The 16,851-nt window shown below is 38.3% G+C and overlaps 1 protein-coding gene across 3 annotated transcripts in view; it reads right to left on the reverse strand.

Moving 5' to 3' along the window:
- Positions 1 to 669: 669 nt before the first annotated feature.
- SNX14 (sorting nexin 14) overlaps positions 670 to 16,851 on the reverse strand; it is a 57,207-nt gene continuing 41,025 nt past the window's right edge. For 2 of the 3 annotated variants that reach the window (XM_061369744.1, XM_061369743.1), the window contains 9 exons: positions 16,496 to 16,607; positions 15,025 to 15,065; positions 14,728 to 14,847; positions 5,380 to 5,503; positions 4,712 to 4,876; positions 3,782 to 3,877; positions 3,004 to 3,095; positions 2,793 to 2,849; positions 670 to 883 (listed from right to left, as the gene is read on the reverse strand). In XM_061369744.1, coding sequence (XP_061225728.1) covers positions 845 to 883; positions 2,793 to 2,849; positions 3,004 to 3,095; positions 3,782 to 3,877; positions 4,712 to 4,876; positions 5,380 to 5,503; positions 14,728 to 14,847; positions 15,025 to 15,065; positions 16,496 to 16,607 — 846 coding nt within the window. In that variant the 3' untranslated portion in view covers positions 670 to 844. Of the gene's footprint in view, positions 884 to 2,792; positions 2,850 to 3,003; positions 3,096 to 3,781; positions 3,878 to 4,711; positions 4,877 to 5,379; positions 5,504 to 11,079; positions 11,151 to 14,727; positions 14,848 to 15,024; positions 15,066 to 16,495; positions 16,608 to 16,851 lie in introns of those variants that run through there. The other variant, XM_061369745.1, reaches the window with a different exon arrangement.

Genomic DNA, 16,851 nt, shown 5'->3' on the forward strand with positions numbered 1-16,851 from the left:
GTATCTGTATTGTTCTGTGAGTAAAACTTCTTAATTATCCATGCATTAAAGTCCTTTTCAGACTCTCTCTTATTAAGGCTTGGCCAATAAATTAAGATGTATAGGAACATTTTTCCCACACATTTTTATACCACTGCATGTTTAGAGAATGCTAGGGATGGGCTTGCATCCTCTTTTCTATGCCTGTTAAGAGGATGAAAAAAAACCCAACAAAACCAGGTAAGAAACTGCAGATAAATAAAAGTCAACTCCTTTTCACACCCATTACTACTTTAAGAATGCTTTAGATTTGAAGTTCAGGTATTAAACTAAATTACACACATGATATTTCTTGCCCACAGCATGAAGGCCAAAGATAGTTCTGAGATGACTTATGTGCAGTAGATTCAATCATGTAATTTTGTTTAAGAGAAGAAATAAATAAGATTTGTTAAGACAGTTAAAAATGAGTTCTTGAGAGCATCCTACAACTTATTCCAAGCAATTTTTTCTATGTATCCTTGCAGAAAAACAACAGCAATTGCTCTTTTAGCAAAGCATACGTTGGCTGATCTCCCAGCTGTCCTACGTCATCCTGTAATTTCACATGAAGAGATTTTGAGGAAATGAATTTGACTTTTATTGGTAACAGCTAAATAAAGTTTTAAATTATAAAGTACAGATATAGTATTTACCTGTAATTGGTATTAAACTTTAATGTCTTTATTGGATAAAGAGATCTTTTTAGAACTTAAATTTTAGGTTATTTACAAGAAAATGTACAATGCACAGTTAAAACATCATATGCCCATTACAACAGTGAACAGCAGATGTTTCTGCTGGTTGTCCAGCAAGGTCCCTCCATTCACATCCAACATGACACAGAGCTGCCTTCCTTTGGACCCTGTTAAGCAGTAATGGAGGGAAAAAACAACTTATAAAGTTTGAAAATGCATATTTACATAAAATGACTAAACTGAGCTGCAATGATTAATGGTATATGAAAACATCCACTTGAACACAGAGTTAAGAGAAAGAAACCTGCCTGCAGCTTTTTAATACTATTTCTCAAAATAAGTATTTTTTTTCCTTCTTGGGAAGTTCTAACTAGTTCAGCAGTCCAAACTGCTACACACAGTATTCTAAACACTGCAGTTCTCTGGAAATGGTACTGGCATGGTCTTTTTCCAACTGGATTTCTCAGCTAGGAATGCTTCTCCTCTCTCAGTTGTCCCTTTTCCTTGTATCCTGCCTGACAGACTTCGTAGGGACTGGCTGGATGTTATACCAAAGACAAAACTCATCACAGGTGTTTTTCAGCTCTTGTCTTTAAAGCCTGTTCACTTACACATGTTGACATTAAACACAGCATCTATTGATATATATATCCACACTGGTATATATATCAGGATAGACCTCCAAGGTCTATCAGATCTCAAGACTGGGAAGCAGACTGACATCCCCACTAACTGATTTTTTCCCACCTCTCCCATTGCTGTTTCCCCTGCTGACAGAGCAGTGCTCAAAACAAAGACTTCCAAGATACTCAGTTTCCCCTTTACACGCTGAAGTACACAGTTCTGTGTTAGCAGCAGCTTGCACTCTGCCCCATCATCCAGATCATTAACAAAGACGTTAAAGAGGCCTGGACCTAGAACTGACCCCTGGGATACCTCCCTAATTACTGGTGTCTAACTAGACTTTATTCCACTGAGCACCACCCTCTGGGCCTGACCAGTGCTTTAAAGACTATTTAAATGCTTAACATGCCAAGCCTTCAGTTTCTTCAGCATCAACTGAACAAAGCCGATGCTCATAGATATGTATTATTAGCTGCTGAGATACAAAACAGTTCAGAAGAGTAAAACTGCTAAGGCAGGTACTTTCTGCAGCACACAAGTCTCCAAACTACCTCCTTGGTTGACTGGGTCTTCTTTCGTTTTTAACTGTTTGAACACTGAGGTGAGGAGGCAGCTATAGAGATGGTGCACAAAGTAGGTTGGATTTGCTAAGCAGGCCTCATTTCAGTGAGAACAATGGAAGGTGCCCCAGCTTGTTCTGACATCTAACATTAGTTTCTATTTATCATGCAAAATAAATGGCCGCTGGCACGCTGCAATCCTCAGACACAGGGCACATGCAATGAACATCTATTCTAAATAAGAGGTTGGTTTGTTTTTTTTAAATCTAGTTAACTAGCTAACATCTCCTGCTTACCATGGAGACCAAACAGTAAAATTACTATACAAAACTCAGTGAAGGTTTTATATACATAAGTACAAATACCACATGGATCACAAACCTAGTGATATGTGTTTATATAGCACTGTGCGCTGTGTGAATTCTTTATCTGTGTAGTTCGAGTCAACATTGAAGGGACTGAACTAGAGGTAAGAAACCCTCCTGCCAAATATTCTTAAGACAAATGCTGAAGCTCAACCTGAGCTCTGCATCCGGAATTCGCTTCCTAAAGCAGGAAAGGCATAAAACAATTCCGCAGAAAAACGGAGACAATTAATCAAAGAGAAGGGCACAAAGATCCTGACTACTTATTGCTCTGTCCAAGCCTACTGAAAGGAAACTGAGGCTTTCTGTATGTGAGAGAAATGGGCCTAAACTGATCTGGAAAGAGCTAATCAACAAAAATGTAGATAATCCAGATTTTGATGATTTTAATACTTTAGTAAAACACATACTTCCCACCAAATTTACATGTAGTATTAAAAGGGAACAGCAGCAAGTATACACCAACAACCAAGACTCATTAGCAGCTTGAAGAATTCCGCAGGTCCTCAACAGAGTTGGCACATTACCTTACTTAGCTCTGGAAAGAGCTCTTGAATCCCAATGTCCAGCAGAACATAAGTTAACTGAAAGAAAATAAAGAAAATTAAGAACACTCCAAGGTAAAACTACTGGGTTTTATTTTAACTCTGAATTAGAGCTCACTCCTTTGCTTGAGCCATGCATTCACTTCAGGAAATTCTGAGCTAAAAGGCAGGTTTCTCACATGTTCAAAATTACCTGTTTGTTGAGCACTGGTTGCTGCATTCCATCAAACAGAAGCCTGATGCCTTCGTATTTAGCCTCTTCCCCAATGCACTTGCCTATTAAATCTAGACCGGATACCAACAAGAAATAACATAAGTCATTAGGAAGCACAGCAAAACAGCTATACAATGCAGTTACAGAGCGCCAGTAATTTAAAAAAAATAAAGCTTGAATTAAAGAAAGTTCAAGTTTTATCCACCTAAAGCAGTACATGGAAAACAAACGCTCCTTTGGTTCCACCTTTACTCCTCCCTTTCTTTCAGGGCTGCACACCTAAGAAGTTACTACACTTTTTATAGTATCTGTGTATTTCCTAATGCATCCTTTGATAAACCACAAACTGATTTCTTTTTATTACTTTCTGAATAACTTGGCAAATGGGCCCCTGGTTTAGAGAGTGTAAGGATGGCTCAGATTTGTCTTCTGACTTTACGGTGTGTCTTCCTCAACCCAGTATTCATCTGCATAAAATACAAACCATAGGAGCATTCTAAAGTTGAAAAATTATGGTATTAAGTACATTTGTAATGCTCTTGATTTCCATCGTGTCTTTATTAATCACTATGCTACAACCTTAGTCAGCAACACTTAAGTGATGGAACTGAAGTCTGGGATTTTTACCCCTAGTATTCTAGTCAAATCTTAGCAGCATGAGTACTTTTTGATTTAGAAAGCTCTGTGACTGTATTTGGGTTATATATCTGCTTGAATAATTAACCATATTCATACAGAGAGCCATGGAATATAGAACCTGGAATGTATCGCATCATTTCTTCAAAAGTCTGCTTTGCTCGCTTCTGTTTATCCTGTAGAGAGCGAGGTTCAGTATTCTCACAGAACACAGCATCTGCAGCGAAGACACATTAAAAAGAACTCTCTTTTAGGCAATTATGTATCACTGCCATCTAAAATATCTTTTGGATTATGGCTTTCGAGTTGAGCTTCTTTTTCTGTATGCTCTTGACTGGAAGGGAATTCTAGACTTGCCAGATAATAGCCTTTCACTTATATTAACCTGATAGAATCCAGAATACCTCTCCTGTGTGGAAGACAACCATCTTTTCCCAGTTTGTTTCCACTCTTATCAGATTTTTATAGCATTATGTTCTAGGTTTAAATCAATTATGGTTTAGGGTTTTTTTTATGATCTCCATACTTACAATTTCCATTATACTTTCAAAACTAAGCAATACGTATACCTTGTGCAAAACCACTATCTTGAACTATCAAAAATTTCAGGTTTACCTATGAATGAGAACTGCTCTTCATCAGAAATACAAGGCACTCAGGTTTTAGGCTCTGAAAGACTTACTCCTGTCCTTTTTTGTCTTTCACAAGTGCTCTTTTTTGGCTTGATAAGGACAGAGCTGTCTTGATACCAGAGCTTTGGCCAGATGTGTTGTTTAGATGAGAATGCAGTCAGATAACACTTCCCTATAGTTGTGAGATAATGTTACTATTCATAATATATTTTTCTGTAATCATCATTGACAGATAACATAGCTGAGTCAGCATCTTTCCACAACAAACTTTTGGAATCTCTTTATAGGCCACTTGATTTTTAAAATTTCATTTGCTTCCTCAAGCATTGCAAAGTTTAGTTCTTGGAAACATAACAGAAGTGATCTCAAATATCAAACTAAAGCAGTATTTCCACATCAAAGATGTAACTTTTACCAACCTCTTAGCAGTGTTATCAGAGAAACCAACCGGTGCTCCTCAAATAGCTGTTCTAACTTACAATGCAAGTAATAGTCTGTGTACAGTTCCAACGTATTTTTGAAGAGAATTCTTCCTCCCATCAAGAGATGATGCAGCCAGTCAGGAATGCGGAAAACTACCCTACCTGTAAAGTTACAGTGACACACGTTTATCAGGTTCTCCTAATACTGACGACAAAGAAATCACTTATTCAAAAGGAAAAAAGAAAGACTGCAAACAAGCAAGTAATGTTAGTTTTGTTAGTGCAACACCAAAAAAATCAGCATTCGCCAGACTGCTTATCAAATACTTCCTACTTCCCTTAGCTATTCTTTATTAATTAGCTACCAGAGCATACAAGCAACCTAGGCACATCCAAGAAAAGAGAAGGGTCCTACTCCCATAGCTTGTACTCTGAGATAAGGAACGAAAAGAGATAAAACATCTGAGGAATAATGAATGATAAATTATGAGGTTTTAGCACAGCAATGAAGTCTTTTTTAAAAAAACAACTGTTCCTAAATTGTATATTGTTAAGCTTGCAAGTGCTGAATTATACATGGGTGCTACAATGGAATTTTATTTCTTACCAAAGAACATGAACTTCTTATTTAGCATGAAGTATAATTAAGAGAAAGCACTTCTTACCAATATACATTAAATAGTCATAGACCCCTTCTACAGCCATCATTTCCATGAAGTAGTTCTGATTTTGTCGTCTTTCTGTATTCTCAGACCGGTTTGCATTATTCTTGAATAAATCATTGAAGAGCTAAAAACAGAAACATCAGACTAAAAACAGTTCATTCAAAAGCAAAAGGATAGCCATCAGTTCTTTGGGTTTGTATTTTCTTTTTTAACTAGAAGTAGCTTTCTTCTAGAGCTTTCAGAGAAAAAAAAAAAAGTATCAGTTTTCCTTTTTTTATTATTTATTTCTTTAAAAAAAAATGCTTCACTTTCAAAATGGAGGGAAATAACCTCATTACACTATAGTATTTCACATATGCATATAATTTCATATATATATAACCACATTACATTAAAATAGTCACATTACATTGCCTATTGGCAACATGTCACATGTTGCCAAGATAACCAATAAACAAAACACCTGGAATCAACAAATCAGCAGGGTGACCGATGAATTAATTCATGAGCCCTTTTGATCCCGATACCTTCATGTAGCTAGACTTATCCCAGGCTTTCATTCCTTTGATGCATCCTATTCTACCAATGAGGGGCATAAATGATAAGGAGTTTGTCAGCCTTAAATCACAGAGGAACCATATGACATGCAAATGTTCCTAAAATTTCTCTTTGGCTACTATACTGTCACAGGTTACCCAGAGAAGCTGTGGCTGCCCCATCCCTGGCAGTGTCCAAGGCCAGGCTGGACAGAGCTTTGAGGTGTCCCTGTCCATGGCAGGGAGTTGGAAGAAGATGATCTTTAGGATCCCTTCCAACCCAAACCGTTCTGTGATTCTGTGATGATTTTGAAATAAATATAATAGTTTCTGGACAAAATATCCAACTTCTTACAAAGAGAAAGCCCTTTTTCCCCATGCCAGCTTGATTATTTATAGCAAAAGCTTCATAAATCTTGGGGAGTTACTGAAGTTTTGGTTTCTTTCAATTTATTCCACTTCACATTTTATTCCTTTACCCTTCTATTTTCCCATGTTACCACCATCACAATTCCTCCATTTCCCCACCTTTGGTTCTTCCCAAAAGATATCATTATAATACTTATAAAATCCCACAAGGCTTTGCTCTGCATCCCATTAAGGAGTACCACATAGGAGGTACTCCTTACCACCTAGGAGGTATTCCTTCTGCCCTCCCCCAAGTCTGTGGGCTCCAGCAGCTGAAAAGGATTTCTCTGAATCCTGAGGCTCTCCACATTTAACAATACCTAGCGATCAACATTAACAGTTTATTTTAAATTATCTTATCCCAGAAAGTGTTGATGTAAAGATAAAAAAGAATTTATACAAAATACTCCTCATTATGAGGAGAAAGTTCAAAAGTTTATGCCAGGCTTCTAAAAATACAACCCAGAACTAGAAGCAAACGCAACATAATTATAGCATTGCCTTGCCTGAGATGACTGCTACTGACACGGAGTTTTCTGCATCGCTCCCAAATTAAAAATAATTCCAAGCAACAGGAAGTAATTTGCTTATACGTAGCTCACTTACTGGAGCACAATTCTCCAAAATATGTAAGTCCATAAACCATATCCAAATCACAACAGGCTCCGAATCATGCAAGCCTCTGAACAGAACGGTCCGCATTCTTAGGAAAAATTACATCAGGAAATCTGGCAAGATGCAGCTTTTGACTCATACTTCTTTAGGCTCACTCTTTTGTTACGTGCTGAACTGCTGGTATTATCTTCACAAAGTTCACTCAAACTAAACAACACCGAGTTATTACATAAATTACATGAAAGAGCCAATATGGTTAATGCACTGGTGGGTGACTGGTATCCAGGAAAAGTAACAAACCTAAAAAGAACACATAATTATTCACGCCCACTGTACGAAAGCGTCCCTGGTATGTTGTTTAAAAAAAACCTGTATAAACTGAAGTCTATATCCTCCTCTATCCTGAAACTAGGACACTAGGAAAATCTTAGTTGAATTACTGTAATTTAAACAAGAGCCTCATTTATTTTTTAGATACACCCCATGACCTGACAGAGGCGATACATACTGAGCCAAATCAAAGCAGCCCATTGTGCAATGTAGATGCAGGTTCAGAGGAGCGTGTACAGGCCAAACTAAATCATTAACAGCAGTCTGGTAGGTGATCTATAAAAGAGCCCTTATCAAACATGAAGGCCATCTTAGGGCAAAGCTTTTTGACTTTCAAGTGTTATTTCACTTCCACCCAAACCAGAAGCAGCAACTTTTGAATGTTCTATGTACCTTGGGCAGCAGGCTCCCCAGAGGCACTCTGGGACCTAACTGGGGTGAGATCCATCAGTCGGCTCTTCCCATTACTTAGATTTAGATTTTTTAGAATTAGATTTAGATAAGATATTAGGAACAAATTATTCCTTTTGAGGGTGCTGGGGCACTGGCACAGGTTGCCCAGAGCAGCTGTGGCTGCCCCATCCATGGCAGTGTTCAAGGCCAGGCTGGATGGGGCTTTGAGCAACCTCGTCTAGTGGAAGGTGCTCCTGCCTATGGCAAGGGGGTTGGAACTAGATGAGCTTTAAGGACACTTCCAACCCAAACCATTCTAGGATTCTATGGTACCTCTGGACATGAATAATCTGTCTTGCTCCTTAAATATAATGGTTCATTGATCATTTGTCAAGCTTTGAAAGCTCAAGACTCTTGCACACTGCATTTCAGAAAGCAACAGCAGGTGAATGAATGCCAGAATTACTGAGCCAATGTGCAGTTTTCATAAAGTCTGTACTTTGCACTAATACAAGCATGTATCCTGCAGTCATTAGCAACGTGTTTCTGAAAGATGCAGCAGTCATAACACAAAGTGTCATTACATCTCTGTTTAGGTGTTTTGCACTTTCCAGGATTTTGGCTCAGAGGAAAGAAAAGTGATATACAGTTGGATATCTAATGCAAAAGTTGAGATTATATTCACAATTCAGATAAGCATGGGATTTTGCTTCTAAATGTTTCTGCACATGTTAACATTTGAGACATGATACAATGCTCACTGTTGTAATTAGCTGAAGATAAGCAACACAAACTCCAGTGCCCTCATTATTCACTCCTTTAAGATTAAACAATAACTGTGGTTATAAAATGAAATATTCTTAAAAGGGTTTCAATAAGCAAATTCCATGGACTGGTACCAGTTAATAATGGAAGCCAAGCTTTTGAAGTAAATGAAAGATAGAAGGCCTGTATTAAGAAAAAGACCAAACAGCCTATATACTGTACCTTGACGGGAAAAGCTAGCAAAATAAGTATGAATGCTTACACAAAGCACCTAATAGAAAAAAGGTGACTCAATGGTTAGTGAGTGCATATGCAAATATACACCCACAGCTGTCAAGTTTATAAAGGCAATACCATGATAATGAACAATATCCACAGCCAGAGGCATGAACCTTTCCACTGTTCTTCCTGTTCATCTGCAAAGTACAGGTGAGTATACCAAAATGGTAAGAATAAAGAACGTACATAGTGTCTGAACCACATCACCTGGTGTAATGAAAAGCAACCGTGACTTTCTCCAAGTAACTATGCATAAAAACCCATTATACTGTTTGTGTTCCAAAAAACTGTTTTCATTGCTGTTGGCAGGTCTTCACAAGCCAGCAGAACAAGGCCTTTGTAGGCATATTTTGCAAAATCTGCATCAACTGAGAAGTCCGACAGAAGTATGTTCAGAAGACAATCATGCTGCTCACAGACCTTCAGAATAGAAACACAGCTGGGACAGCCAGAAATCCTGTTGGTACTCTGAGGAGCGGGGAGCAGGGTTGTTTATTTGCTCATTCGTTTTTACCAGGGAGGTTGGTAACTCTTTCAATCCAGCAGATCTGATATAGGATTAAACCAAATTGCATTGGCTGTACTTAAAGTTGACTACCCACATTCTTTATGTGCTTTTAACTGTAAGCCTTTCCACCAATATTCAAAATACGCACACCAGGAATACCCAAAAGGAAGCAGCATGCAGAAAATCTTTCTAAGAAGTAGGCGTATTTCTGATTGAACTCAGGCTTTCACCTGCCTCCACATTCTTTCAGGCATTTCTTATTCAGGCTGTTGAAGAAGACATAGCCTGGGTGCACCCTATTCATGGCAACAGAGTTGGCAGCACAAGCACTGGGGAATGTGTACTGTACTCTCAGCAAATTCCAACACGTTGATACCAGAATAAACAGCCCTCCCTCCTCATAGCAGCCTTCCAATATCTAAAGGGGGCCTACAAGAATGCTGGGGAGGGACTCTTCATCAGGGACTGTAGCGATAGGAACAAGGGGTAATGAGTTTAAACTTTAACTGGGGAAGTTTAGGTTTGATATAAGGAAGAAGCGCTTTACTGTGAAGGTGGTGAGGCACTGGAACAGGCTGCCCAATTAAGTGGTAAATGCTATGGACCTGTTGGATAGGGTCCAGAGGAGGGCTACAGAAATGATCAGAGAGATGGAACACCTCTCCTGTATGGAAAGGCTGAGAGTTGCCCTTGTTCCACCTGTAGAAGACTCTGGGGAGACCTTATTGCAGCCTTTCAGTTCTTAAAAGGGGCCTTTAAGAAAGATGGAGAAAGACTTTTTAGCAGGACCTGTTGTGATAGGACAAGGAATAATGGTTTTAAGCTAAAAGAGGGGAGAGTCAGGCTGGATGCGAGAAATTCCTTACAGTCAGGGTGGTAAAATCATAGAATCATTGAACAGTTAGGGTTGGAAAGGACCTTAAGCTCATCTAGTTCCAACCCACCTGCCATGGGCAGGGACACGTCACACTAAACCATATCACCCAAGGCCTCATCCAACCTGGCCTGAACACTGCCAGGGATGGAGCATTCACAACCTCCCTGGGCAACCTATTCCAGTGCCTCACCACCCTAACAGGAAAGAATTTCCTCCTTATATCCAATCTAAACTTCCCCTGTTTAAGTTTGAACCCGTTACCCCTTGCCCTATCACTACAGTCCCTAATGAAGAGTCCCTCCCCAGCATCCCTATAGGCCCCCTTCAGATACTGGAAGGCTGCTATGAGGTCTCCATGCAGCCTTCTCTTCTCCAGGCTGAGCAGCCCCAACTTTCTCAGCCTGTCTTCATACAGGAGGTGCTCCAGTCCCCTGATCATTCTCGTGGCCCTCCTCTGGATTTGTTCTAACAGATCCATGTCCTTTTTATGTTGAGGACACCAGAACTGCACACAATACTCCACGTGAGGTCTCATGAGAGCAGAGTAGAGGGGCAGGATCACCTCCTTCGACCTGCTGGTCACACTCCTTTTGATGAAGCCCAGGATACAGGTTGCCCAGAGAGGTGGTGGATGCACTATACCTGGAGAGATTCAAGGACAGGCTGGATGTGGTTCTGGGCAACCTGATGTAATTGAAGATGTCCCTGCTCATTGCAGGGGTGCTGGACTAGACCTTTGAAGGTCCCTTCCAACCCAAACTGTTCTATGATTCTATGACTGACTCCATACAGGTAGCTCACAGAATTTTGGTAGAGACTTTTGGCACTCATACACATCAGCAGGAGGTAAGGATGCCAGGCTGCTGCACAGCACTTGTATCTTTGTGAATAAGTCATGTGGCACAACAGAAATGAAACTACAGAACTGAACAACTAAAGTTGATGCCACGTGTATTTGGGGAGTAGAAAGCAGTGTTACCTCACTCTACCTTTGGTCTTGCCTTTGGACTGAACACCCTTGGTGCCTGCCTTCCAAGACAGTGTTTTCCAGCAGTTTCATCTGAAATGAATTTAGTTAAGGAGTTCTAAGACAACTCCCTAGCACGAGAGAAAATGCTATAAACAGAGATGATCAGATTTGCTTTCAAAAAGCACCACTAATCTGAACTAGAACAGTTTGGCAGATTAAACCAATGTGTCTTACAAATCAAATCCAAGAAGTGACAAGATGTAAATGGCACACTGCCCTGGCACCTGGTACAAAGCTTTTCCCAAGTGTGGACTGACTTGAGAAAGAGAAAACTGTCTCCCAAAGAAAGTGCAAACACCCTGACACATCAGCGAGAGGGATGAATTTCACAATGTGCGTGGGAAGACTCAGCAGAGACCATAACACAATACACATCACAATCTGGGATATCAGATCTCTATTAGTTATTGATTGATTGAGTGTGTGCCCTCTGGCTAAACTGACAGATAGGAAATCAACGAAAAAGTAGTCAGCACATGAATTCCTTATGCATACATGTCTCTGCTGGTCAAAATTGGCAGTATAATTTGAGGACAAACAGTTCATAGATCTGATCATTGCAGCATCTGTCTTGCTGCATCACCCCAAGGCAAAGTGTCTTAAGTGCCCATCATTAAGTAATAATTATGACTCTGCAGGAAACATACCTAAATCTGAAACTTTCCATCCAATTACAGCCAATGTCTCCCCCAGACAAAACAGATTTCATTTGGGAAAGAACAGAGAAAATTTAAAATATATGTAGAATCAATTACTTATTCATAAAACAACTACCTAGAATACCTTAGAAAAACAGTGAACTCACTTTCACAATAGATAGTGAGGAAGGGAGAGCTGGGGCTAGTCTCATCTGTTTTGCTCTCTGCAAAGAAAGTCATGTCATGACAAAAGCACCTCCTACAGGATAATCAGCAGTACCAGCAACAACTTGCAACTGACTCTACAAACTTGTGTCTCCAGAGGAGTGCATACAGTCAGTGATGATAAGGAGGTTTTCCCCACAACAGTATTTCTGAAAAAGACATCTGAAAACAGAAGGCAGTAACGATCTGTTTTGCTTAAGGAAAACTTAGTATTCCAAAAGGAAAGTTGAAGTGCAGCCAGCTCTTTGCTTTCCTGGATCAACCAAGATCACCTTGGTTGAAAAGAATCAGGAAAACCTCATTTCAGAGCTTGAATTTCTGTACACGTTCTTTTACAAGAACAACATACTGAAACTTCAGAGAATAAGCTTACATTTTAACTGAGCAATGCTATATATTTTTTTTTAACCATGTACAAATCAAAAAGGTTTTGTATATCTCTTTAAAGAGTTAATTTTGATCCTTCAGGGAAGGTTTTTAAAGCAAAGTACAGAAAGAATCCTGTATTCATAGGAATGCCTCAGAGTACAAAGCTTGTTGCTCAATTATATTATTTAAATTTGTTAAATGCATCGAAACTATTAACTTCAGTAGTTTCTGACAGATCATAGTGAAGTATTACCAGATTGTTCACAGCGTGCCGTAGTACACTGCCAGCGGTTTTACAAAACCCATCTGAAGTATATATGCATATACTGCTTCTGGCACAAGTCAAAACCTCTACATACGAGTTTTAAATCTGCTGATACATTTATAACCCTTTAATTAGACAACAATAGCAAAATATCAACCTTACAAATGGTGTTCAAGGTAAGGAAGGACTTGAAAGCAACTAATTTTGCGTGCGCAAGTATGTAAGCTGACACTACAGTATTGGCTGTAGTAATTCAGACTTCATGTTTAGAAGATGAAATCTAAACAAATGGCTAAATTTAACTGCCGTTATACTTGATCAGTATAAATGTTTTATGGCTGCAAATCCTGTAAATGTCATAACACTTTAAAAATATGCATGGTGAAGGAAATCAAAAGGTCCACTTTCTCAACAGCCAATCACCAACAAGAACCATGAAGAGATGCTGGGCTTCTAGCTCTTATAAGAAAAGAACAAACAAAGACAGCACTTTTCACCAGTATTCTTCAAGCCTCTAACTATTTTCAAAAAAAAAAAAAAGGTTCAGTTGCTGGATGCAGTTTCTCTACATGTATTCACTCTAAATAGATTCCCTTTTGTGATTTACCCAGTCTCACCTTATAGTTCTGTAAGCTGCTAGCATTCACAACATCTTTGGGCAAAGAGTTCCACAAATGTACTAACCATTGCAAGAGCCATCATTTACTTCTCTCAGCCAGGCTCCTACCATCCCCATTTAATGCTTTTGCACTAGAAGAGAGAGAAGGAAAAAAACCCCTAAACAGTCTTTACCCTGTCTTCTCATGCTGTGCATTATTCTCTAGATTCATGAATCTCCAGTTTATCACTTCGCAAAATGAAGTGTCCCAGCTTATACAAAATCATAGAATTGTTTAGATTAGAAGGGACCTTAAAAATAAAGCCCAACCATTAACCTAGCACTAGCAAGTCCACCACTAAACCACGTCCCTAAGTGACACATCTTTTAAGTATCTCCAGGGATGGTGACTCAACCACTTCACTGGGCAGCCTGTGCCAGTGCTTGATAATCTTTTCAGTGAAGAAATTTTTCCTCATCCAATCTAAACCACCCCTGGTGCAACCTGAAACCATTTCCTCTTGTTCTACCACTTGTTACTTGGGAAAAAAAGACTAACACCCACATAGCCCAGTTTCAACTTCTTTCCAAAGCAATCAAGATAGCAGAAAAGCTTCTAGTACCAAGATTTCTTTTAGAACCTCTCAAATGCAGAAGTGTATGCACATTAAACATTTTGTTCCAAACCACACCAACTCTGTAACACTGAGCTTGGGTCTCTGAAATCCTTGTCCAGACCCAGTATTCTGCTGTAAATTCCACAAATACATTAACAACCTAAAGCAGTCTAGCACAGAAATATAAAGACCAGTGTCTTTTTAAAGCCCCTGAAGGTAAAAGAGATCTTTCAAGTAAGTTTTACCAGGCTCTAGCCAAAAATATAGGAAGACTAAGAAAGGAACTATCTTTTCCTATAGTCAAGTAAAAGGTTAAAATTGGAAGTGCTGGGCTTTAACTGTGGCAATGTTAGACAGAGAAACTATACGTAAGTTATACAATTAATCTATTATGTATGCCAGACATCAATGAACTGTACACTAACATTTTAAAGGCAGATAAATATCAGCACCACGAAAAATTTAGTTTGTAGCACTTGGAAAAGTCACACTTTCATCACTCAAGCTCTTCAAAAAGGAAGCTCACTCATGGCATTAAAACATTCCCTGTTTTTCACCTTTGCCTTCCCTCTTCTTTTCTCTGTACTTCCCAGGCTCTCTACTCTGTATCCTTATCTCCAAAACCAATTAGAATAGGAAAAAAAAAAAACAACAACCCAACCAAAACCAAAAAACACCAAACCAAAATATCCACAACCCTCAAAAATTGTTCAGACTAAGATATTTACAACACAGAAGATGACAAAGCTCTCTCTGTGCTATTATTTTCTCTCTTGTGTGAAAAGATACAGATAAGGAACTTATATTTATGCTTTTTCCTATTTATTCTTTTCATTTTCAAAATACGGTCATTTTCCCACACCTTGAAGTGAGGAGGAGAGATGATTTACTCTACCTTCTTGTTGTTTTCAGAAGTTGGACTCAAAATGGTAAGTTCAGGTCTACTTGGTTTAGGCTTGGGAGATTCACAGGAGTTGATAAAATTCATGATGAATGGCTCCAAATGCTGACCTTTCTGAAATAAAACATGAGTGGCCCATCACTTCAATAATTATAGGAAGGGGGAAAGACCAAAAAAAATCCAACCCCTCAACTGAATTTCCAAACAACTTTTTGACTAGCCTCTAAGTTAGTAAGCACGTAAAATTAGTTACTGAAGTTAAAATGTTGGCAGCCTGGAAGCTTTACTCACCTCTTTCATCAGCTTTCCTGGAACAGATTTTATAATTTTACCTATAGTTAGAAACAGACAAACAAAAACTTTCTATTATCACTGCCTGATCTTAAAGACATTTTGCTCTGCTACATTTTATACACTCATTGTCTAGTACTGAATTTAAAATACAACAGCTTTTTAAAACAGGATTTTTTTTCTAATCTGGCACAAACAGCTATGAAAAGGAAGTCTCCCATGTATCCAGCTTATAGCTTAGTAGTCTTCAAGAACAGATATCTAAAATATGAAAAATACACAGATGAATACCTGAATACATTTTTTCTCTAAGAATAAAAGTACTCCAGATCTACCTTTGTAATTTTTATAAAGGCTCAAACATAAACAGCTATCGCACTGTAACAGCGGTATTATGTGACACCAGAATAGCTAAAGCTTTCTGTATTTTTCATCCTTTATAAACATTTATTACAAAAAATGAGATTCTCCACTTTCCCTGGCAATAATCAGATCATCTGGAGAGAACATGGATCCAGTCTTGAAAATACTGGTGAGTAAAGTTTTACAAATTGGACAGACTACAGCTGGGGTCTTAAAAGTCAGCTCTTCTGTCCTGTTATGGCTATCAAGACACAGCACAGTAACTCTGAATGCTGAAAAATGAAAGTGTCTAGGATTAGTTTTAACCACTATATTTACAGTAATAGCTTTCTTATCTACATGTCATTAAATCTGGAACTTACACTGGAAAGTATGTACAATGATAAAATGATAATAGTAAGATTGCCCATTCTCCCAAAAAGCCTACTTAAAATGCCAAGACTTGTTAAAATGTTTTGTTGGTTTTTGTTGGGGTGGTTTGGGTTTTTTTTGGGAAGTGAAGCATAGGCTCAGACATGAGATGCATTAAAGTGAACACCATAATTATAAGCTTTTTTTTTTTTTAACAACGTAGTTGGATCTATAGGGGAGGCCTGAAACAAAATGAAACCATTTAACTGGAAGATGCCCACAAAAATCTCAATTCAACAAATGAGTAGGCACACTAAGTCAATGATCACCCCAGCAGGTTCACACCAGGAACAGATTTTAATCAACTAACACCCAAAGGTAGTTTATATTACAAAATCATTTGTACAATCACACCTGTAAACAATGACTGACTTGTGCAGATTTGACTCGTCACAATACCATAAAGTCTTCCTCAACTTCCTCAATTTGCTACATTTTTGTTTGCTTCCTGACACAAAAATTCAAAAGCAACTTCAACACTTTTTCTATAATTTCAAAGTGTCTTTTTCTTCAAGGAAAGAATCCCTATCCTTACCCAAGTTACCTACTCTTCCTCTCTACTATCTATCTACTACTTGTTATCTATTCTACTATCTATCTGCTACTTGTTATCTACTCTACTATCTATTCATTATTCCTATCATCCAATTACACTATAGCATTACTATTTATCAGGATAAACAACTAATATACATACCAAGATTCACATCAGGCAACATTTTATCAAGAAACTGAGTCTCTCCTCCATTAGGTGACAGAAAGTCAGCTAGAAGCTGGCTGTTACTCAGTTCTGGATGTTGCAGAAGTTTCTTTGAGATACAAGGAAAGAAAAAGGTCTAAGTACTTTAAAATGAATCTTTAAAAATCAGTTTTTGTACAGCAAAAATATATTCAAAGAGCATTATATTATCATAGATATTGTCTTCTGCTTTCAGTCACATGAAATTTTAACAAGTTTTATTTCCCCAATTGATCCCTTTCTAAAACTCAAGTTACTTAGAAACAAAAAACCCTCAAAACCCACCAAACCAAATTTATAATCTTTTATTAGTT

The sequence above is a fragment of the Neopsephotus bourkii genome, unplaced genomic scaffold, assembly GCF_033783945.1.
Source record: "Neopsephotus bourkii isolate Nb327-2 ecotype Australia unplaced genomic scaffold, CSIRO-AGI_Nbou_v1 NB_1511, whole genome shotgun sequence".
NCBI classification, from domain to species: Eukaryota; Metazoa; Chordata; class Aves; order Psittaciformes; family Psittacidae; genus Neopsephotus; species Neopsephotus bourkii.